At 37.6% G+C, this 21,499-nt stretch overlaps 2 protein-coding genes across 2 annotated transcripts; one reads left to right on the top strand and one right to left on the bottom strand.

The window, feature by feature from the left end:
• Window positions 1–1,304: 1,304 nt before the first annotated feature.
• LOC136281167 (retinol dehydrogenase 10-B-like) lies at window positions 1,305–7,012 on the bottom strand. The gene is made up of 6 exons (XM_066167405.1): window positions 6,813–7,012; window positions 5,298–5,381; window positions 4,618–4,856; window positions 3,922–4,166; window positions 3,646–3,771; window positions 1,305–3,045 (listed from the first exon to the last, which is right to left on the bottom strand). Exons 1-6 carry the CDS (start codon window positions 6,937–6,939, stop codon window positions 2,952–2,954), a joined length of 915 nt encoding a protein of 304 aa, XP_066023502.1. The 5' UTR covers window positions 6,940–7,012; the 3' UTR covers window positions 1,305–2,951.
• A 2,996-nt stretch (window positions 7,013–10,008) lies between these two features.
• On the top strand, window positions 10,009–19,706 carry LOC131781560 (60S ribosomal export protein NMD3-like). The gene is made up of 16 exons (XM_059098245.2): window positions 10,009–10,058; window positions 10,166–10,300; window positions 11,069–11,162; window positions 11,839–11,919; window positions 12,103–12,231; window positions 12,921–13,011; window positions 13,152–13,230; window positions 13,484–13,580; window positions 14,141–14,193; window positions 14,660–14,724; window positions 15,540–15,685; window positions 16,158–16,273; window positions 16,582–16,654; window positions 17,127–17,239; window positions 17,711–17,781; window positions 18,192–19,706. Exons 1-16 carry the CDS (start codon window positions 10,015–10,017, stop codon window positions 18,332–18,334), a joined length of 1,530 nt encoding a protein of 509 aa, XP_058954228.2. The 5' UTR covers window positions 10,009–10,014; the 3' UTR covers window positions 18,335–19,706.
• Window positions 19,707–21,499: the final 1,793 nt, after the last annotated feature.

The raw sequence follows: 21,499 nt of genomic DNA, 5'->3' as shown, positions 1-21,499 counted from the left end.
GTCGTGCTTTTCCATTTGGGTTACAATGTTGTTTACAAGTATTTCGAGTCTCTCTCGAATCAGTTCGGCTTCGCTTTCGTTTTTAAACCTAGCTTTTTCTTCAAATCGCTCCACAATGTACGACATGATGGCCAAAAACTCGCTAACCCTAAGCAAGAACTTTGCGTTTATGTATCACCGAATATGAAATATTGAATATTTTACCTTCCTTATATGGGCTTTTGAAGGCGTTACGTTGTTTCCGGTGCCTATTGTCTTACGCAAAATCAAGGAAGTCAAACTAATGCAACTCAAACATGCGCTGTCTCTTGGAACATAAGTGTTCCTTTCTTTCCCGGAATAATTACAAACAATTTAACAAGCGGAAATTGCTCTTCAATAGTGAAACAGGAAAATAACGTGGACACATTGAGATTTTTCTCATAATTCAACCCACCAAAATTGTTTATCGAACGCCTCCAAGGAGGTAATAAATATATTAGTTTGAGGATTTACTATTCAAAACTTTAATTTGTTAGACTTACAAATTAGACCAGTCTAATTAAACTCAGATTTGTAGTAAAAAACAAAATAAAACAAACAACTTAAAGGAAAAAGTGCTTTAGGTTGTACAAAAATAATATGAGACGAAAAGCAAAAGCTATCTCATAATAGTTATTTAACCCTGAAAATGTCAGTTGAGAATGCACCCCTTGACGTTCATAATCTAACGATTCATATTTCTCTCAGCAGCTATGCGAGCTGGGAGAGTTAATCTTTGTTGATCTTACTTTTATTTTTGAAAACTTTTATAGATCACGATAACCCACAAAATTAAAGGTTGATTGTCCAAAAGCTCAATGTGTCCACGTTATTTTCCTGTTTCACTATTGAAGGACAATTTTCACTTGTTAAATTGTTTGTAATTATTCCGAGAAAGAAAGGAACACTTATGTTCCAAGAGACAGCGCATGTTTGAGTTGCATTAGTTTGACTTCCACAGAAGATAAAGAGATTCCAGGCCGAGCAGCCACACCTGTCTAAAGAGGAAGTTCGAGAAGTAAGAGCCTGTGAACTTGTAAGCGACTGGCTTTTTGTCCACGTCATTCAAAAGTACATGGATAACGACAATACGACTTTGTCAAGTACACACAAAATACTTCCTCTTGAATCCTGTCTGCCAGATGACAGTCCTCTTCAAGTAATTGCAGACATAGCCATGGAAAAGGCAGCAAAGAGGCACTGGCTATTTTCGAGAAAGTTCTCAACAAGTACTTATCAGGGATTCCCGAAGAGTCTATAATAAAGGCCATCGTTTATTTTATCAAGGAAACGTTTTTGCATTCAAAGGAAGCGCTGAAACTTGTACTTGATCACATCACTATTCCTGAGCAAAAGCCTATCTCCTGTGCAGAGCTAGATTTGGACTAAGCTGTAGAAATTGAAATATCTCTTTCCTCGGCAAGGTAGTCCTGAGGTAAATCTGAGTGTTCTGATCGGTTCTCACTTGGTCGGTAAGTTGGCATACGGGGCCGTTTCCACGGAAACGTTCATAAGCCGTGTACTGTCAGAAAACCAAAGCTGCGGTTAGTCGGCCTACTACACTCTATAATTTGCACAATTTTATAATTTTTTAATCGTGATTGATTGGGGGAGCCGAAAACGCCCAAAAAATAAGTAAAAAAAAATATCAAGGGCGTTATCCTTAATTACCGCCCAAATATTCGCGAACAATTTTAAATGCTTTGTCTCACTACATCTGACATCAAGTTATTGTCGCTAGACTATACATACGCAAGTATTTTTTCCTCCCAGCGTTAGGATGTAAATAGCCCAAAATTGACATTTTATGTGCAATTTTATGTACAATATTGAATAATGATTCTACTGACAAATAAAATGCAGTTAGCTACCATAAAAGAAACGCTAAGATAGATGTTTGGAAAGTTGATGGTATTAATAGTGAGACCCCACAGAAATGCTGAACTGAGATTGAGGAGAAGCCTATTACTCAAATAGATGTACAGTAATAAATTTGGAAAGCTCAGGCAAGCACAATTGATTGATTGATTGATTGATTAACTGACAGACTGATTGACTGTTTGATTGATTTGATTGATTGATGACTAATTGTGGACTGACTGACTCAGGCTAAGTGAGTGACTTACTGACCAACTGATGGATTGATTATTCAATTAGAGCATTATTTGTGTAAGAAAGTGAAAGAAGCAGTTGATTTTCACTGCAGTCATATAACTAGTAAAGAGTATAACAAAATGAATCTGTGGATATATATTTTTGCTGAAGTTTAAGCTCTAACTTACTACAAATTTGTGAGCTAAAAAGTTCATGAGGTGTTAGTTGAGTCTCAATTTCTAGAGAACCACTCACACCCCAACATTAATATTCAATCATATTCTCCACACTGGTTCTTTTTACATTTCCTATGTTGGCTACTGTCAAGGAGAATTTATTTTGACAATCAAGTGCTACTTAAATTGGTGATCATATCCTCATTCTTTTGGCCTTTATATTTGATTCAGGGGTGTTATTGCACGGAGAAATTATGTGTAAATTAATTTGAAGCTTCAGTATCTCCCCAACCCCTGGACATTTGAACTTTTGAAGATTGCTTTTTCCAAATATCAGTCTCCTGGGGCTTAAATTGTGTGTGGATTTGATGGTCAATTTAATTTTTAAAGGCATGATCATACCTTGTAGACCTTTTTTATCTGGGCTATTCACATGCACAACTGAACTCTTTATCTATAAACACTTCCATATAACTTAATAAAACAAGTTCACTCTGCTGAAAATATTTGACACTTCCAGCAGGGTTGAATTCTCCACCCCCCTTGCACGAGGGACAGTCAAATGTTTGTGGATAGCCCAGTGAGGTGGGGGGAGGGGGGGATGTCAAAGCTTCAAATTAATTGACACATTAGAAGCCAGTCACCCATAGGGGTGAAAGGTTAATCAGACTTCTTTTCATCTCTTGGAGTGTGTTCAGAGACTCCAACTTGAAGGAAGTCACTCAAAACAAGAAGAGCTTTAAATGGTAATATCCTGTAACAACATTAAAAAAAACATCAAATTAATATCATGAGATGGCTCTTACAGCGAATGCTTGACAATACATACATAAAAGTGTTGAAGAAAGAAAGAAAATTTAGGGAAGGAAACAATTGAAAATATGAAAACAAACAAAAGACAGAAAAGGAAGAATCTAATGGAAGTATACTTTGTCTAAATTTTTACTGTTTCTCATTCTGACATGAGCACAAATGAAAACAGTACAGTCCCTGAATTATAAGAATAAAAAAATGACCATCTTTCACAATTGCGATTCAAACTGCCAAGTTGGGGCCTTTTGGCAAGAACATATATTGAATCTAGGTGGACCTGTTGGATATCAAAAATCTGGCATCCATCCAAGAGCAGTTAGAAATGTCCCCTGGGACTTTCAACCTCAAACTATACAAGTTGTTCCTTTCAGAAATAATCAATAAACATACAGCTTATCACACAGCAGTTGAGATCTATAGACACAGGGATGCAGACACAGCTGGGGGTAGCTGCTCTGTGGGACCAGATGTTGTTAAGATTTGTGGAGTGACACATCCCAGCTAGAGAGCCTAAGGATGATGGCAGCATATGATGACTTACCCAGTCAAAAAGAAGTTCACAGCTAGAGCACGGGGAATTAAGAGAATTTCCTCATCTCTAAGAGTGGCTGCCACAACCTCCTTGGCCACATAGTCTGGCTCGAGGACTGGGTATAGTGATGGAAAACTACAGAAAAAACAAACAAATAATTACCAGAGCAGACTGATAAACAAATGGCTTAGGCCATTTAAATTTTTCCAATGGCATTTGAGCCAGAAAATTTTCCAGTCTCTGAAAACCTAAGGAATGCCTGTAGAGACCGGTTGACTGGCTTACCGAGCCTTTGGATACCACACTAGTCCAGTGTTTACTGTATAGGGTTGAACACAAGTCACTTTAATGCCAGTTTTTCCCATTTCACGCAGCTCCAAGGTTAATGATTGACTGAAACCTGTGGCACCAAATTTTGATGCACAGTAGTCAGTCAAGTTGGCTGTAGCAAAGCTGCCTGCTATGGAGGTTATGTTGACAATGTGGCCCTTGTTCTTCTCCATCATATCTGGAAGGAATGCCCTCACAGTCTACAGTGATAAAAATAAGTATTAATTTACAATAGTTTCTTGGAGCCCTGAGAGTGACTAGCATCTAATTTCCCCTTACAACATCACCCCTGAATCACACATTAATGTTTCAAGATTGAAGGACAAAACTCTTGATTGTTCCACAAAATCTCCTTCGTAGCATCTCAAGAGATGTATGGAGAACAGTATGGAGAATATTCATACTGATGTTGGGATGTAAAAGATTAATACAAAATAACATTTAAGGAAGAGATGCCATGTAAGCGAGCTGGTGACAGTCTTGAAATCAAATTTAAAAACACATGTTGACTATGGATCTGATTATTACAATATTCTCCTTCCATTTAGTGTACATTTTCCTTTAAAAAAGTTGAGAGAGTTTGGTTCCAATTCCATATAACACACTCAAGATGATAAAATTCTGGGAGAACTTAGAGAGTTCAAACCTTACCCAGAAGTGTGCCAGAGTGTTAATTCTCATGGTTCTCTCAATCTCTACATCTTTTAGATTCAACAGTTTCTTTCCAGACAAGATTCCAGCATTGTTTACCAATATGTCCACTTCACCAACTTCACGCTGCACCTTTGCAGCAACACGATAGACATCCTCTCTGTTGCTGCAGTCACAAATATAGGTGTGAGCCACCCTACCAAGGGCACGGACTTGTGCAGCAGTTTCTTCATTTGAATCTACACAAAAAGAATTGTTCAAATCACTGTCACCTAAAAGTTGGCAATGCCTCTATGATGTGACCTTTTTACATTACACTGATCATCTTGAAGCCTACAAACCAGTTCACCCTTTAACTTCCAAGATCTCATTAGTAATAATTCTCCTTACTGTCCTCCATATAAGTCTTGTGGTGTTACTTTGGATAATTTGGTATTGGATCAACTGATAATCCCCTAATTAATATTTTTCTTGTTTCTCATCATTTGTCTACTTGATAATGAATTGATATTGTTAAGAGAAATTCTGTCTTGGTCACTCATGGGGGTTAAAGGGTTAACAGCCATCTTTCTGGAGAGCAGAGATGCCTTTGTCTTCAGATCAAGGGGCCCAGGTTTGAATTATTCAGAGCATGCGGCCTGGCCAGGGGTGTTGTGTCATCTTCTTCTTCTGTAACTTACCTTTGTTTATATCCCACAGGACAAGTTTTGCTCCATGAGCAGCAAACTGGAGAGAAAGTAGTCTACCAATCCCACCACCAGCACCTTAAATGAAAATCGGCAAAACAAAAGACATGTAAATATGCAGCATTTATTATCCAATGGCACAAAGTAAAGAACAAATAACACATGAATAGAGAACAGATATCCTGCAATATTGTATGGCTATTTGGACAGTTGGTTATTTTGTACTGTAAAAAAACCTGTTTAACCAGTCAGCAGTGCGCACTATGTTTATCTATCTGCTTTGCTTTTCCCGCCCTATGAGAAATGAGTAGAAAGACTTAGCAGATAAACAAGCAGTTGGATAACAAATAACTCACTAGACATTAAGGTGTGTAGTATTGCTGAGTATTTTTACTTGTTGTTTGTATTTTGACAAGCCCCTACAGGCTTATCAAAGTATAGCACACCTTGTAAAAATACTCAGCGATACTACATACCAAAACATCTGATATATGTATTTCAACAAGTAGAAGCAGGCCCCTGTTTTCTTGAAAATCCCAGAAATATAATTGGTCCAAAGCTGAATTTTAAAACCTAATGCAATGCATGTCTTAGCTCTGTGCTGATATTTTATTGGTTTAATTTACAAAGCATAAATATCTCAATAATGAATGTAAAGGGCAGCTTTCCAGGACCACTTGTTACAAGGACTATCGTGAAATTGAATACCACACCTTGGAAAATTTAATTACTTCTAAATCATTATCAGTGAGGTTTGAGTAGTGCTCAGTGGCTGAACGTTCAAAAGTAATTAAATCATAAATCTTGTTCATAAGATATAAGGAACCTATGAAATAAGAAGAAAACATTGAGCGCTTAAACTCCAACATCTGTAAAACAACGAAGAGGTTACAAACTTGATCCAGAGAGTACCTTCTACCGAATACGCATGAATTGTCGAAAGTATATCAATAAAGGAGACATTTATCGTTTAAATATAAAACTGAACGGTTTGCGTTATAAATTGAACTGAGATCTGAAATTCTCCTCCTTCTTACCATCAAAGGAATGACGAGTTGTCGAACACTCTTAGCATTAATTTAATCGTATGGAAATCGCGCATAATTTTATATTTAATTATTCACTATTTTTACAGGAGCAGTAAGCAAGAAATAACCTTCTGGAGGTCAGTGGATCAGTTTTTTGGCATACCGAGATGGAAAATATCTCAAATGCTCATGTAGAACATCGATAAAAACATGCAGAGTTGAAATGCACACATAATTTTGTCCTTACTGTTATAGCTAATCAATAAGCAAGAAAAAAAATCAACTTTAATTCTGCAGGTCACTGGACCAATATTCTAATGAGAGAAGATGGTATCTCAAATGCACGAGTAAAACGTCTATAGCAAAAAAAAATTTCCAAAGCTGTTTGCACACCAAATTTTGAGTATGATCAATCCTTCCTATATCGTGAGCAACGCCTGTAGCAGCTTTAGCAATATCATTGAGACGTGCTGTGCCTCACCTGTGATCAACACCGTTTGGCCTTCGATGTTTTTCTTAGGTGGAGGAATAATTCGACGAAAAGCTGCTTCCAGCCAATAAAAAACAAGCTTAAAGTACACCACAAAGATCTCGAAAATCAGCCACATCGTCGCAGGGAATTAAATGGATGAAAAGTCTGCAGGCTGGGCGAGTGACGCTGCGGTCCAGAAACAAATCAACAGGGGTTATCACGTGATCTAATATTTGTGTCACGCAAAGTTGTAAAGTGAAAAAGAAGAGAAAGAATGGGAACGAGAGGACCGCCTAGGTGCCTGCCTTTGCCACACAGAATCGAATAAATTTTAATGTCACCTTATGCATACTTTTGCACGGATTTTACTCAATTGCTTAATTTTTATTTCTATGTTTGTCCTCGTTCTACGAATGCACTTTTCGGTTGCAGAACTCAAGAGAGAATGATCTAAGAGAAGCTGCCCCATGCGATTAGCGCCAGGTCAAATGATAAGAAAGAAGAAACCAGGATAACTCAAGATGAATAAAATTTAACGGATTGTAATGAAGCAACGATAAGGGGCGCTAAACTTACCGGGTTGAGCTGGCTGTAATGGGCCCCGAGCTCTTGATACACATTCAAAGTCTATTTTAAAACAACTACCCGCCTCAGGCTTGGAACTGTCTTGGAGATTATCAGAATAATAGCCACGTCGTCCTCGACAAATAACTCTCAGACAAAGCAAGAAGAGAAAGATGATTTTTTATTCTAAGTGTCATGATAAATATATATTTTTCACGATCAAATAAGTAGGAGAATTCTCAAATTATAACTTCTTTTTCACTATAAGCAACATGAACTGATAGAGTAAAAGGAAAATTAGGTGTTTGTACAAGACTAAGAAAAATGCTGTAAGTTAAAAGAAGTCTGCCACAAGAGATTAAGATTAAGACGTTGAAGGATTCAAATAGAAAATAAATTTGAATCTTTTCTATTTCAAAGTAAAGCATTCTCGTTCATAAGGTTCATAAATTTATATGTCATGCTTTTTAATGAGCAAAAAGAAGAAATTTTGACCGTTCAGAGCTGGCTTCCGTGATGTAAATATTTATCGTAAAATTCCGTTATTCTTTAGGGCATGGCCTTTTCCAACGGGGCAGGCACACATGAACTATTTCTTTGTGTAAATCTAAGCCTTCTAGATCGTTCAATTTAAAGGAGAAGTTTAATTCTGTCTACTCCAGAACACTCCAAATGGATGTCCATATGCAGTGAACGCATTGTAAGCTTCTCTGTTCTGCTGCATCCTGATCTGAGTATGCGTAATTTGACTGGCATGAAATCCTGGACTTTGAAACGGCGTCATATAGGTGTGTGTATACATGACGGGGTTGTTTTGTGGAATGTTCATGAATGCCGAATGCATGATTGTATTTCCATTATAAGGTAAATTTGGAGCCAGAACGTATCTGGGTGACGCTCGAAAATTTTCATGATGTGGCACATAGTTAGGAGCACGACCAGTACATTGCAGTTGAGCAGGAAATAGGCTCTCCGTCTGTTTGGAAGGATGGTTCTTTAACTGACTAGCAATGCGCACGCTTCTTAATTCAGCCGGGCCACAAGGAGCCATGGGAGGGTTTTTGGTGTCGGGCCTCACGGAAGTTGGAGCAAGGCGTTGTGACATCACATGAGTGTTTACACCGTACGCAGGTTGATGTGTCTTTTTTATCGTCCCTAGGAATTGTAATACAGCAAAGATATCAAGAAGTTACCGTTGTTATCTCATGTCTAAGGCAAGGAAAGATTTAACCTACCAATTGGTAGCTCCTGGCTAACGACGACTGTGGCGGCCGATATAACATTTTCTTGCTTTCCAGTTGAGTCTTCTTTTCTCGCGTTAAGGCACAAAGTATCCTTCTCGGCATCTTCGCAGGTTGCATTTGCATCTGCCCCACAGGCCGGGGAGCACGGCAAGGACTGCGTTTCGTCTTCAACAGATTTAGTCATCCGCTCTTTCCTTTTAAAACAGTACATGCAGAATATTTACCATCACAAGTTTAAAATTATATTACATAATGTTATTTCACTTACGGGTTAGTGGATGAGGAACTGATTCTCGCGCATGTCAATGGAATAAAGTGCAGTTTCTGGAGGATTGGAACACGTGACCCTTAGATGCCAACAAAGCACTACTTTTATATGAGTTTCAAAACTGAGCAACAGGTTAGGAGAGAAGCAAATGTCTGATCACTGTTTGGGATCGAGTTCTTTGAAAGGAATCAAAGAGCTTACACTGATATTTTTGAGACCTACGTTTGCAAATAATTGGGCGTTTGGATCATTCGTTTGTCAAAGCTAAATCTAGGAAAATACCAATCAAGCAAACAATACTTAATTAATTAGAAAAGTTTTCTAAATGATTAAGAAATATAATATATGATACACAAACCTTTCTTTTTCTTTAGTTTTCCTGTTTAAGCTGTACCGTTTGAGTGACTTAGATCGTTTTGAACTTTCCTCCAAAATTTTCAAGTTCATGATTCCCTCAATCAACGAATACGCTCTTTGTACGTCGTTAGCGAAATGAACTTCCTTTATTTAAAGTAGGGCGGAAAACTACTTATCAAACCTCGTTAAAGATTCACCGTCTACTGCGCTGAGATGTCCCTGTACCCGAGTATAATTCACAGTTTGCTTCAGTTCGTTAACTACAGTTTTGTCTGTGTCGTTATGTTCTACAGCGCGCGCGCGTTCAAAGTGCGTTGTACGCCAGAATACACTTTGCGCTATTTGTAGTGACGTGGAATTGAAACACAGAGACAGCCTTTTACAGACTTATTCCTATTGTCACTGTAAATTCTGGAAAGCGTTTGGAAAAATGGTACCAACCTGCAAGATCTTAAAACGGTTGTGCGCTTATAAAGCCCTACACTAGATATTTCAAAGAGTTATTCTGCCCTTTCCATATTTGGATGACGAGAAATCGAGAACGTTACAGAAACGATGTTCGAATGATAATGAAGGAGAAGACGGAAGAAGAAATCGTTGTATCTTCGACATAAAGGAATTTATTTATCCATTTTGCTCCCCAGAAATCGACCTCGTCTGTTTATTCGAGTCATCATGATCATGTGCAATTCCATCCCCACCCAGCCCCACTGAGTAATAAACTCTTACGCCATGTTGCGCAATACTACCCACAATTCTTCTTAAGCAACAATCCAACATGGAGTATATGGACGAAATCCCTTCTTCCGAAAACCAAACCAGGTATCAAAAACACAGACGATTTGCCAAACTTAGCTTTACTTATACTTTGATCTAGTCTTTTAAAGGAAACACTCGCTGAAAATATTTCCTTTGGTTACTATCTTCAGCCTTTGTTGTCAATGTGGTGTGCTTACTACTCCGAACCCATCCAACATGTGCGTTGGGTGCCTACGAACGCAAGTCGACATCACTGAGGGAATTCCCAAGCAAAGTAATTTATATTTCTGCAAAGCGTGTGAAAGGTAAGTTTTTCAGACTGATTTAATCTTGACCTCATATCGATGCTTAAAAATCGACGGAAACTCGTTTACTTCATAGATTTTGTCGCGTCATAACTATAAATTGTGTTATTGAAAAAAATGTGCTGATAGCAACTAAAGAAGAACATGAGAACAGTGTTGACATTCGTAAAGTGACTATAAAAGATTTTCAATCGGGTGAATTGTACCTACAAGAGTTCAAATTTTAAAAATGTAATATGTCATTATCATCATCATCATCATTATTATTATTATTATTATTTTCTTTATCAAAACTATAACAAGATTCTCGAACGTGTTTGATGTCACCAGCCCAAGTTGAGCACTAATAGGACAGTGTACATGTCGTGCTTTTCATAGGACAGCGTAATGTGAAAGTTGACACATCACGCCTGTGTAACTGGACTGTAGGTGTCATGTACACATGCTGTTCTCATGCATTTTTCCTAGTTAACTGTTGTCTTTGTGTGAAAATTTATAAACAATGTCTAGTTTCTTTCGCAAATTTTGTCATAGTTTTAATTAATTGGTAACAGGACTTTGCATCATCCAATTCTCTCTGTAATCTTACTTGTGATCATAAATCAGTGATGATTATGGACCAAATTGGATTCCACCCAGTCCTATTAATGTAATTAATAATTATTGTTATGGTAAAAATCAAATTTTGGTGATATGCCAGCTTGCTGATTCATACACCTTAACATTTCCATACTAACGGATCTCCTCTATTTTCTGTTTTGTCTTCAGATATCTTCAGCCGCCAAGCCAGTGGACAACATGTGCATTAGAATCAAGAGAACTTTTGGCACTGTGTTTGAAAAAGCTAAAAGGGTTGAATAAGGTGCAGTAAGGAATATAAATCCTCTTTTCTGACTGCTACACATTTTCTTGTATTTTGGATTGTAGAATTAGGTGTTAGATACTTACTAAACCCTTTAACTCCCATGAGTGACCAGGACAGAACTTCCCCTTACGATATCAATACAATATCAAGCAGACAAGTGTTGAGAATAAAGAAAAATATTAATTATGGGATTGTTAGTTGATCCAATACCAAATTCTCAAAACTAACATCACAAGAACTAAATGACACACAGTAAAGAGAATTACTAGTGAGATCTTGGGATTTAAAGGGTCAGTGTTCTTGCCAGAGATTTCCTTTATTTTCACTCATGTCCATTTTGTATTTGTGTTTATATCATGATATAAGGAAAAAATCAGATTTTGGTCTGTTACGACCAAAAGGAGTTATTAATTGTAACTCAGTTGGTAGGAAAAGTGAGATACTTACCATTTGAACTTAAAGAGAAAATTTCAAAAATACATTCAGGAGACTAAGATTTTGATTCACCAGAAGAAAATCATGCATCTTCTGAGGATTCTCTTGGAGCTTATTGTCTCAAACTTACTCACCGCATTGCCAAGAAGTTAATAATTATTCATTCATCCAAAGAGCTATATGTCACCTTGTTATGAATTAGAACCTTGTATGTGATTAATGATACATCTTACTTCAGGTTCGCTTGGTTGATGCAGGGTTTGTTTGGACAGAGCCTCATTCTAAAAGAATCAAAGTGAAATTAACCATTCAGAAAGAGGTTTGTTTCTTATTGTGTTAGTGATAAAAATTTGAGTCATCATTCCCTGGAAACTTTGTCTTTAAGATTCAAAGTAATTGAGAAATTAAAATTAAAAAAACTTAGAACCAGACATCATGCCCTTTACTCATATTCATTGGGAGGAAAGTGTAAAACTGATTAGTAAAACCTCTTCCATTGCAGGTGGTAAATTCAACAATATTGCAGCAGGTGTTTGTAGTGGAGTTTGTTGTGCAAAATCAGATGTGTGATGCATGTCATCGACAGGCTGCTCAGGATTACTGGAAGGCTGTTGTCCAAGTCAGACAGAAGGTACTGTGTGCTTATTAAAGTAATTGCATTTTTTTTAGTGTGGGAGAACTGGGAAATGAAATTTGGTCATGTCATATTTTGGATCAAAAGGCACAGTCATGAGTCTTGGACAGGAATTCTTTTCAACTTAAATTCAAAATTAAGTTAACAGCATATTCACAATTTAGCCAATGAGGATGGAGGAACTTAGTCTTGTGCATTTATTAGCTCATCGCCATGGTAGCTTATCACAGTTTCTAGACCATGAAGGGACATGAAATGCCTCTCCATAAGTATCCTTTTAATAATAAGAAAAGTTCTTTCTAATAGTTTGAACCTCTGAGAAGTTATGGTCATGTTCAAGAACACAATAGAAAATCCTTGATAATGCCTTGAATCCAGAACTTTTTATAAAGCTTCAGTTGTTTGTTGGGTGGATAACACTGGATAAATTGCCATCCACTGGACAGTGCAGTACTTTTTTTAACTCTTAGGGATTTATCCATAAGATGGTGTAATCTGCACTTTGATTAACTGAGCATGGGAGTCTTGAGGACTAACCAGTACTCAAATAAGTCTTTCTTCCTCTGCAAACCATTAGCCACCAAGATGTGCTTATGTTTTAGGCGGGTTGTAACTGCTAAATTAAATGAAAATGTTAACTGTAATCAAGAGTACAACAATGAAATATTGTTTGATGTTTTTTCCAGACATCACACAAGAAGACATTCTTCTATCTTGAACAGTTGATTTTGAAACATGGAGCCCATCAGAATACTGTGAAGGTCAAGCAAGAGTCAGGTAAGAGAGACATTTATTTTAAAATTTAGTGAAATTCAGGTGACTTTTGTGGAATGGGAGAGGTTCCACTGTGTCAGCCCTGCTATTGTTGTTTGACATTTAATAACTGAACTTTGCTTTGTTATTCTAATCATATTTAGACGGGGTGGACTTCTTCTATGCATCTAGAGCAGATGCTCGCAAGTTTGTTGAATTCTTGCAGTCTGTTGTTCCTTGCAGGTGAGGAGAAATTGAATTTTAACCCCTAACTCCAAAGGTCACAATTATGTAATTCTCCCCACTGTTTGCCTTAGATTTCTTATCATGCGGCTTCTGAGAATTTGATACCAGATCGAACAGTTTCCATCACCTGTGAGCTTGATTGTCATAGTTCACATCCTTTTGGTAACACGCATACATGCACATAAATTGAATGCAGCTGTTTTTTTTTTCCTGTTATGATTATTAAGTAAACCTTTAAAATTATTTTCAGGTACAAAACGTCTGAGAAGCTCATCTCCCATGATGTACACAACAATACATACAACTACAAGTACACTTTCTCTGTGGAAATTGTTCCTGTTTGCAGGGTTTGTAATAATACTAGTTCAACGTCTAGTTTTGTTTAGTCCAGTCCATTCCAAACACTACTCAAGCATTTCCAATGGCCAGGTTTATTTTGGTTTTTGCCATTGAAGGAGTTTTCAAGACAGTCCAATGCTTAATATTTCATGATTAATACATGAATCATACATGATAAAAGATTTCCAATTCCATGGAGTCTCAGATAAATGTTTTGTTCCCTGAAATATGAAATATAAGAACAATTAGGTAGATATTTCATGTCAGAGAAACCCTGAGCAAAAATTATGATTTAGTTTAACCAGAATCAAGGCAAATTTCACAGATTTTACAGTTAGGGTTTTCAATAAGAAATAGAATAACACTGTGGAAGATAATTTAATTTAAAACAGCAAGTGAACATTCTCTACATTTTTAGAATTTATTGCTCAGGCCATGATGATTTAACCAGGGAATCAGTCTGCAAAGTAACCAAAAAACTATCTGATCTACCATGCCTAATGAACACCTTGCTCAGTCTTCAGATTGAATTTTAATAATCAGCTGTGATCACAATGATGTTTTCCAGGAGGAAGTTGTTTGTTTGCCTTTGAAAGTTTCAAGATCTCTTGGTAACATTAGGTAAGAAAATGGAAAAATTTTATTAGCCTGCTTGAGGTGGTATTGATGCATCTGCAATATTCCGAGAGATGCTTAGGGCAAGTTTTCCAAAGTACTGTAACTGAATATTGGAGTTATAGTTCCAGTCTTCAACTGAGGAAAAAATCATTAAACCCCAACACTGGCAGTCTTCGAAGTTGATGGCTCAATGTATTTTGCTTTCAAAAAGTTAAGTTTATGTGTGCAAAAATGAAATCTTTTATTTGAAATCAGAGAAGTAAATTTGTGATCTTAAAAGATTACAAAGGAAGAAAATAAGTCCACTGCAAATTTTGAAAATACTGTTTGCCTCAGAGTAATGATGCCAGGAGAGGAGGAAAAACATTTCACTTTATGGCTCCAAAAAAATTTTTTTTCAACTTCAGTCATTGCATAGTGTGTAATATTATCAGTATTGAACTTGTTGTCATTGCTTTTTATTTTTCAGTCAAAATGTCATCTGTAACCGAGTCAGCACAAATTTACAGTTTATTGATCCAGCAACATTACAAAGTAAGTTTTCATATCAGAGCTGTAGTTTTCATGCCATCATGTTCAAACAGATGCAATTACCAAATGGAAGGCAACAACCCCAGTTACTGTGCCAAATGATATTGAAGAGGTGGGGTAAGGGAATGGGAAGGTGGAGGCAAATCAAGTCATAAAGGCTGATTGGTCCAAGTGCCACAGATCATGCCAGGGTTCTGCAGCATAGAGGGAACATTACTGATTCCACCCCTGTTGAGTGGGATGCTTTGTTGACCTAAGGGACCCCCTCTGTGCATTTTTATGCAATGATGTTTTTCTTTATGGTATACAAATACTAATGTATACTTGTAAGTGGAGAGTGGCATTGTAAGAGTCAATTGTGTTGTGCTAGTTGTTACTTGTTTTATTATGAAAGTGTTTTATTAAAACCCTTTAACCTCTAAGAGTGTCTAGCATCTAAATTCTCCACACAATGTCACCCCTGAATCACACACTAAGGTCATGAGAATAATGGAAATGATCAACAACTACAGAAGTAGATTGTTACACTGATTATCCTTGTCAGCACCTGAGCAAATGTCTAGAGAACAGTATGGAGAATATGCATACTGATGTTTGGGTGTAAACAGTTAAGAATGGAAGTGGAACCTAGGAGTGGAACCTGGACCCTTTCTGTGCTAAACTGTAGGCCACTGCATCCTGAGAATGTGTAATAACTATCGCAAAAACGTGGTTCACTTCAAGATGAATAAAAACCAAGGAAAAGTTCAATTGAATGTATTCAAATGATTATTAAAGTCAATTACCATTTTCTATCTTTTGTTTTCTATATCATTTAGCTGCAGAAATCTCAGCATCGAACTACTGGCGTCTGCCTTTCAAAAGCCTTTGCACATATAAGCAATTTACTGAGTACATGGTTCTTCAGATTGAGCCAGTTGATTCAAAGAATTTATCTTCGTCAACAACCAACCTCAGTCAAAGGGTATCTGAAATTTCTGTATACATGAATAAGAACTTAGCTGTGTTCTCTACTATCCTCTTATTTAAGGCAAATATTCCCGAAATATGATTTGATAGGGTTAAATTAAATCCCTTATCCACCAGTGAGTCTCTTTTACTGATTTTAAAGTAAAGTACCCCTACTCCTTGGGATTTTCCGCCATCGTGCTATTAAGGGGGTTTGTGAAAAGACTTTTGTTGGTCACTTGAAGTCAGACTTGGCTTCTGTAGGATCAAAATATCTCAGATGTTTTATGGGTATATTTTTAGTCATAACCATGTATGTCATTGTGCTATCGAAAACGTTATTCTCCTCGGGTTTGACAAATACCTACCAAAAATATTATTTATTTTCACGTTGGCTTCACAGAGCGCTTCTCAATTATTATTAAGATGGTCTTTTTTTGTTTTTGTTTTTTTTTTTGTTTCTTTTTTTTTTTTTTTTGCTTTATCAGCATGTTTTGGCGGATGTATGGGTAGCGCGGATGCAGGACCTGGGCACGAATGATTGTCAGTATCACTGCCGCACTCATCTTGGCCATCTACTGAAGACTGGGGATACTGTTTTGGGGTAAGACTAACCCCCATCCCCCCATCCCTCCTATCCTTTTGTTTTGTACCGACGTTACAGACTGGTCTTTGAAAATAACTTGTGGTCCATCTTTCAAGTGCGGCATGGAACGTCAAAAAAAGAGATATGGTGTTTTCACACTTTAATTATTTCACTCGTACTTTTGCTCTTGTGTACACTTAACGAGGAGTATTTCACACGTACCATTGTTATGTACACTATGAGAAAACCGTTTGAAAAGTGTGGTTTGTTCAAATGTTATAACCGCTTAGTTTTTTTTATATGTTTTTATGTTTGTTTTTGGATAGATTTGATTTCACAACAACAAATGTAAGCGATGAGAATCTTGCCAAGATGAACCCCGAACGAATTCCAGATGTGGTAAGAGGTCTCACTGTGTTTGTGATGAGTTAAGTTCATTTTTCAGCCGTAAGTCACCGCCAAAAGAACAGCCGTGGGCTAGAAACCACTCAACCAAGTAGTCTTCAAGAAGACTACTACATATTAATTTGTAAGATAAAAAATCTGAAAGAGGCAATAGTAAGCAAAGAAAAGACAAGGATTGTTAACGATGGAGAAGATTGACGCGGATTGAAAATTACGAACTTGAGTCAAATTTTGAGCCCTACAAAAAAATCTTCAATTTTAAGGGAGACTTCAGAATTTCAATTAAGCAAGAAATAGAAATAAAAAAGAACCAAAAGGAAGTAAAGAAAGAAAAGGGATGACTAAGGATGGAGAGGATTAAAACAGATTTCAATTGACTCACCAGAAGAACGTAGACTAAGTTTTTCAAGATGCAGAAACGTTGGCTTTACTCCTTTAATGAGATGTTTGTTGTCAAAACTTCCAGATTTTGGTGAAGAAATCCTACGGTGACAAGAAGAGGCGACGGCGGAGAAGAAACTGGAAATTAAAGGGTCTTGACAAAGAAATGGCAGGAATTGATCAAGACAGTTTGGATGGGTACTCTAATTGTTTTGATGGATTTATGAAGGACGTATTCGCTTTGCTCGGCGCATGGCCTGTCCTCGGCGTATGGCCTGTCCTCGGCGTATGGCCTGTCTTCGGCGCATGGCCTGTCCTCGGCGTATGGCCTGTCCTCGGTGCATGGCCTGTCCTCGCCTTAATTTCATGTTTCCTTGTGTGTAAAAATGATTGGAAAGGTGGTTGTTGAATTGAAATGTTCTTTTAGTCACGAGAAAGGGAAAATGAGAAAGTATGAATGACCCATAAAATTAGGAAAACATTAGCGAACATTCTGTTTTAAAAGGTTATATGATAGTCTCCTTTTACATTTTTTCATGAGTCACCCACCATGCACATGCGCTGAGCAGCAGAACCGACCCTTTGTTCCAATGTCCTTATTCAACACTATAGCGAGGTAATTTGTTTGACACTATGACCGAATTTAATCTAAGCAATTTATCTGTGCAGAGATTACGATGCTTTCCTTGGTGATCTGGAGGAAGATAAGATCTACCGACAGCAGATCAACATTTATGTCGGTAAGTGATTAACACCTAATTTATCTCTGTAAAAACATAGCGTCATGTTCTAACGTAATCCGGAATATTCCATAGTTTTTATTTTATTCCATTCTATGATTGGTCGAGAAAGCTCCCGCTTTCCTCTCAAACAATCACTTGCAAAATCCAACTTCAATTGGTCTGGCCGTCCATGCTTGTTTACAAAGAATCCTTGTGAAGCTCAGTTTTGTTCCGATCAGCCGTTGTAGTTACTTTGGTCTTTGTTTTACAACGCTTCGCGAAATGCGCTCCACACATAGTTTCCCGCATGGACCATATTGTATCCGAGATGAGTAGGAATTTTGCCTGAGAGTGAATTCTCAGATCAAGATAAAATACTCTAGAACAAAGCTGGCTAGGAAACTAATTGACACCATTATTACTTTCAGATCGTGATTACAAAGGCGCCTCAGAAGATGATGACGATGACGCCCCACGGATAAGTCTCCAGGAGATGTTAGAGGACCTGCATCTTGAGGAATCCGATGCAGGGGACCACGGGGCGGAAACGGGCGCCATGATGACAGAATGATGTACCTGTCTAAATATTCAACGGCAATATCAAAAGCAGACACTTTTCACAATGAGACAAGATGACATCAATGAAAACGTACTGAATAAACTTGGTGTCACTTGCACTTTTGAGCTCACGTGTCTTGCACTTTTTAGCTCACGTGTTGACTTGATTTCGTCTCGTGACACTTCGAGTGTCTTCGACTTCCGTTTGGATCCGCACTATCGTGACCAAGTTTCAGGTGACAATTTTGAAGAAGGCTTTTTGAAATGCTGTGGCAGAGGAGAAGGTGTAAATGTATTCACCTTCCTACCGTGTCCAAAAATAGTTGCTTTTATCGTATGGCGTACGCGATGTCTATTTTTTCTTCGTATGGAAACCTAAAAGCTTTTGTAAGTTTTTCATCGAACTCTTCTACTCTAGGTCGAATGAATTACTGCTCTGGTTGATTCAAAAAGACAAATTAGATCAAGTAATATCTACAGATTATATCGTAAAATATCTAACTCTCAGTGTTTAAAATTACTAGCCTTGAGATTTTGTTAAAAGAAATTTATCCTATTCCGGCAACGCAAATAAGATTGGATGAGTGAGTTTTCAGTTGATGTTATATATCACTTTTCATCAAAAATTGTACAGATAATGTATTAATTTTGTAAGACAAAGCAAGCCGAAAAGATGTCTGCAAGGGTTTGGGCACTAATAATGACTACTTGTGCCAGACACCTTCCAGATCGATCCCGACTCGCTGTGCCAAAGGCGTAATACTCGTGCAGAGAAAAATGCTTGTGCTGCAACTGTTATGAGACTAAGAACGAGAGCCTGCTTGCATGGCTGTAAATAATGCACGAATTTCTTTGCATCGAGATTTGTTTACCTCGACCAAACGTTGACCTCCCAGAAGATTTCATAATCGTCAACCCCTTCGTCAACTGTTGGGTGTGCTCCGTCCATCCACCCGGCCCGGCAAGTCAGTTCCACATTCATGATGCGGCAGGTAGTTTGTAGGGATACTCTTCCAGCTCCAACCGACATTCCACGAGGTAGCTCTTCTTTTCCACTGTTTCCACTGGAATTTAGAATGTTTGTTTTTGTGGAGGAAGGAAAACCGGAGGACCCGGAGAAAAACTCTCGGAGTGACGACAAGAACCAACAACAAACTCAACCCACATGTCTAATATCACTTTGATTCACAACATAGTAATTATGATTTTCAATGGGATTGCGAGTCAGAGCAACGCCCCAAGGGCCATATCATAATAGTTATTTAATTTTCCTTCTGTGGCTCACTTCAGTTTAGGAAATTTAATCAAACTGACCCTTTGTTTTGCTGGTAGAAAACAACAGTTCGACAGCCAGCTCTTTGCATGCCACCCGTTAAACGCTTTCGTTTAGCGTCATGTCTTCTTATGAAATAACCATCCACTGAGAAAATATATCAACGTTATTGAATAATTGGAAGTGTAGCTTCATAACAATCCTACATAAGAGACTCCTGCTCCATATATAAGCCGATTTCAAACTCTTCACAACTTTTCGCATTTAACAGGAAATTGGAATAGAAATAGCACGTGTCCTCAAAGCAGGTGTAATACATTCTCTAAATTTTTAGTCAAATCGACCTCAAAGGGTTACAGACATGTTCAAATTATTCTCAGGCATTTTTTTGATAAGCATTCGGTGTGGAAAGGACATGTCAAAGAGGGCGCTAAGAGAAGGGAGATGAAATTTATCTCACACACTTACAGAATTCTACCCCAAAGAACAATCACTTACAGTCGACTGAAGTAACTAATTAAAGCAATTACAAAACATGCTGAAAGAATGACATTGAAGAAACTAAAGTAAATGTATATAATACTTGCTAAAAGAATGGCATCTCTCATAAATTTAACTCGTATAATTCTGCAAAGTCTTGATCAGGCCTCCTTTAATATTCTAAACGATAATTCTTTAAAAGGACGAACTGTTTTAAAGTTAAGTTTCATTCTTGACGTGCTTGCGATACCTGAATTAGTTCAACAGCAGGTTAAACAAACGACTACAGATCAAGGTATAATGATATACAGTATCCTTAAAAACAAGATTTGTGTTTCAGCCTCTAGCTTTTTCCGCAGTACCGGCTGTGACAAACTTGGACCGGTTTCAGTCTGTATACAAAGAAAGAGCCGCAATTCCGTACGTTGATCATAATGTGGTTGTAACAGCATTTACCAAATCCACTAAAACAAACTTTTCTGGAAACGACTCCTTCATCAACTGTTGGGTGTGCTCCGTCCATCCACCCCGGCAAGTCCGTTCCACATCTATGGTGCGGTAGACAGTGAGTAGGTATACTCGTTCCAGCCCCCACTGAGAATCTGTACCAGTCTTCTGTCAAATGGTTGTCACATTTTATGTCACCGCGACCAAAATCGCTATGTCGATCGGAGTCATTCAGAATCTTGTGCTGATTGCATTCTGAGGGAACTAAAAATGAAAATGTATTGGAATACTCAAGCATGTGGCTTCATAAAAGGCGAAATGTTCTGATATCTCATAAAATACAGTGGAAGCTCTAACTTTTAGCTGAGGCAGCTAAAAATGAAAATGCATTGGATATATTTTATTTTTATAAAAGATGGCGGAGGCGAGGACATTGGCAACGAAAACTTTTTTTTCGAAGGGGGGGTGGAAGGAATTTCCTCATATTCACAGTCGCTCAAAACCCTGTATTGATGACGTTCTGAGATACTTGGACATTAAAGGTCCTTCGAAACATTCATGCATCTGATGATATAAGGAGAGTAAAAATTTAAACAACTGCCTCGGGGAATAATTGTACCAGAGGACGACAACAGTAAAGACAACAATATATCTGTTATTCCATAACTGCATCATCAAATAAATTCATGAGGACGCGCACAAAACTTGATATGCCACGATAATAAACGGTATTATACAGTAGAACAGGTCAAAAATACAAAGCAACACACGTTGATTTTTCCTTCTTGCGTTTGTTAGGCTTGACTTGTAATAGAATACTCAAATAGAATACTCAAATGGTTTCGTTCGTGTTGTTTTCGTCTTTCGCGTACTCCTTATGCGATCGATATACGATGTAGAGATGAGGCCGTAGGATGTATTTCGCAAACTCCAATAAAAATATTAAAAAGTGAAATAATGGTGGAGTCATATATTCCT

Source organism: Pocillopora verrucosa, chromosome 5 (genome assembly GCF_036669915.1).
Source record: "Pocillopora verrucosa isolate sample1 chromosome 5, ASM3666991v2, whole genome shotgun sequence".
Taxonomy (NCBI): domain Eukaryota; kingdom Metazoa; phylum Cnidaria; class Anthozoa; order Scleractinia; family Pocilloporidae; genus Pocillopora; species Pocillopora verrucosa.
This window is presented reverse-complemented; position numbering and strand designations above follow the sequence as displayed.

Bases quoted from the DNA above. Each gene is read 5' to 3' on its own strand.
- LOC131781560 (XM_059098245.2), top strand. From the start codon at position 10,015: ATGGAGTATATGGACGAAATCCCTTCTTCCGAAAACCAAACCAG. The intron at 11,163-11,838 runs GTGCAGTAAGGA...ATCTTACTTCAG, and splicing joins AGCTAAAAGGGTTGAATAAG to GTTCGCTTGGTTGATGCAGG. The intron at 16,655-17,126 runs GTAAGAGGTCTC...CAAAACTTCCAG, and splicing joins CCGAACGAATTCCAGATGTG to ATTTTGGTGAAGAAATCCTA.
- LOC136281167 (XM_066167405.1), bottom strand. From the start codon at position 6,939: ATGTGGCTGATTTTCGAGATCTTTGTGGTGTACTTTAAGCTTGTTTTT. The intron at 4,167-4,617 runs GTAAGGTTTGAA...TTATCACTGTAG, and splicing joins ACACTCTGGCACACTTCTGG to ACTGTGAGGGCATTCCTTCC. The intron at 3,046-3,645 runs GTAAGTCATCAT...ATGTTGTTACAG, and splicing joins GTGAACTTCTTTTTGACTGG to GATATTACCATTTAAAGCTC.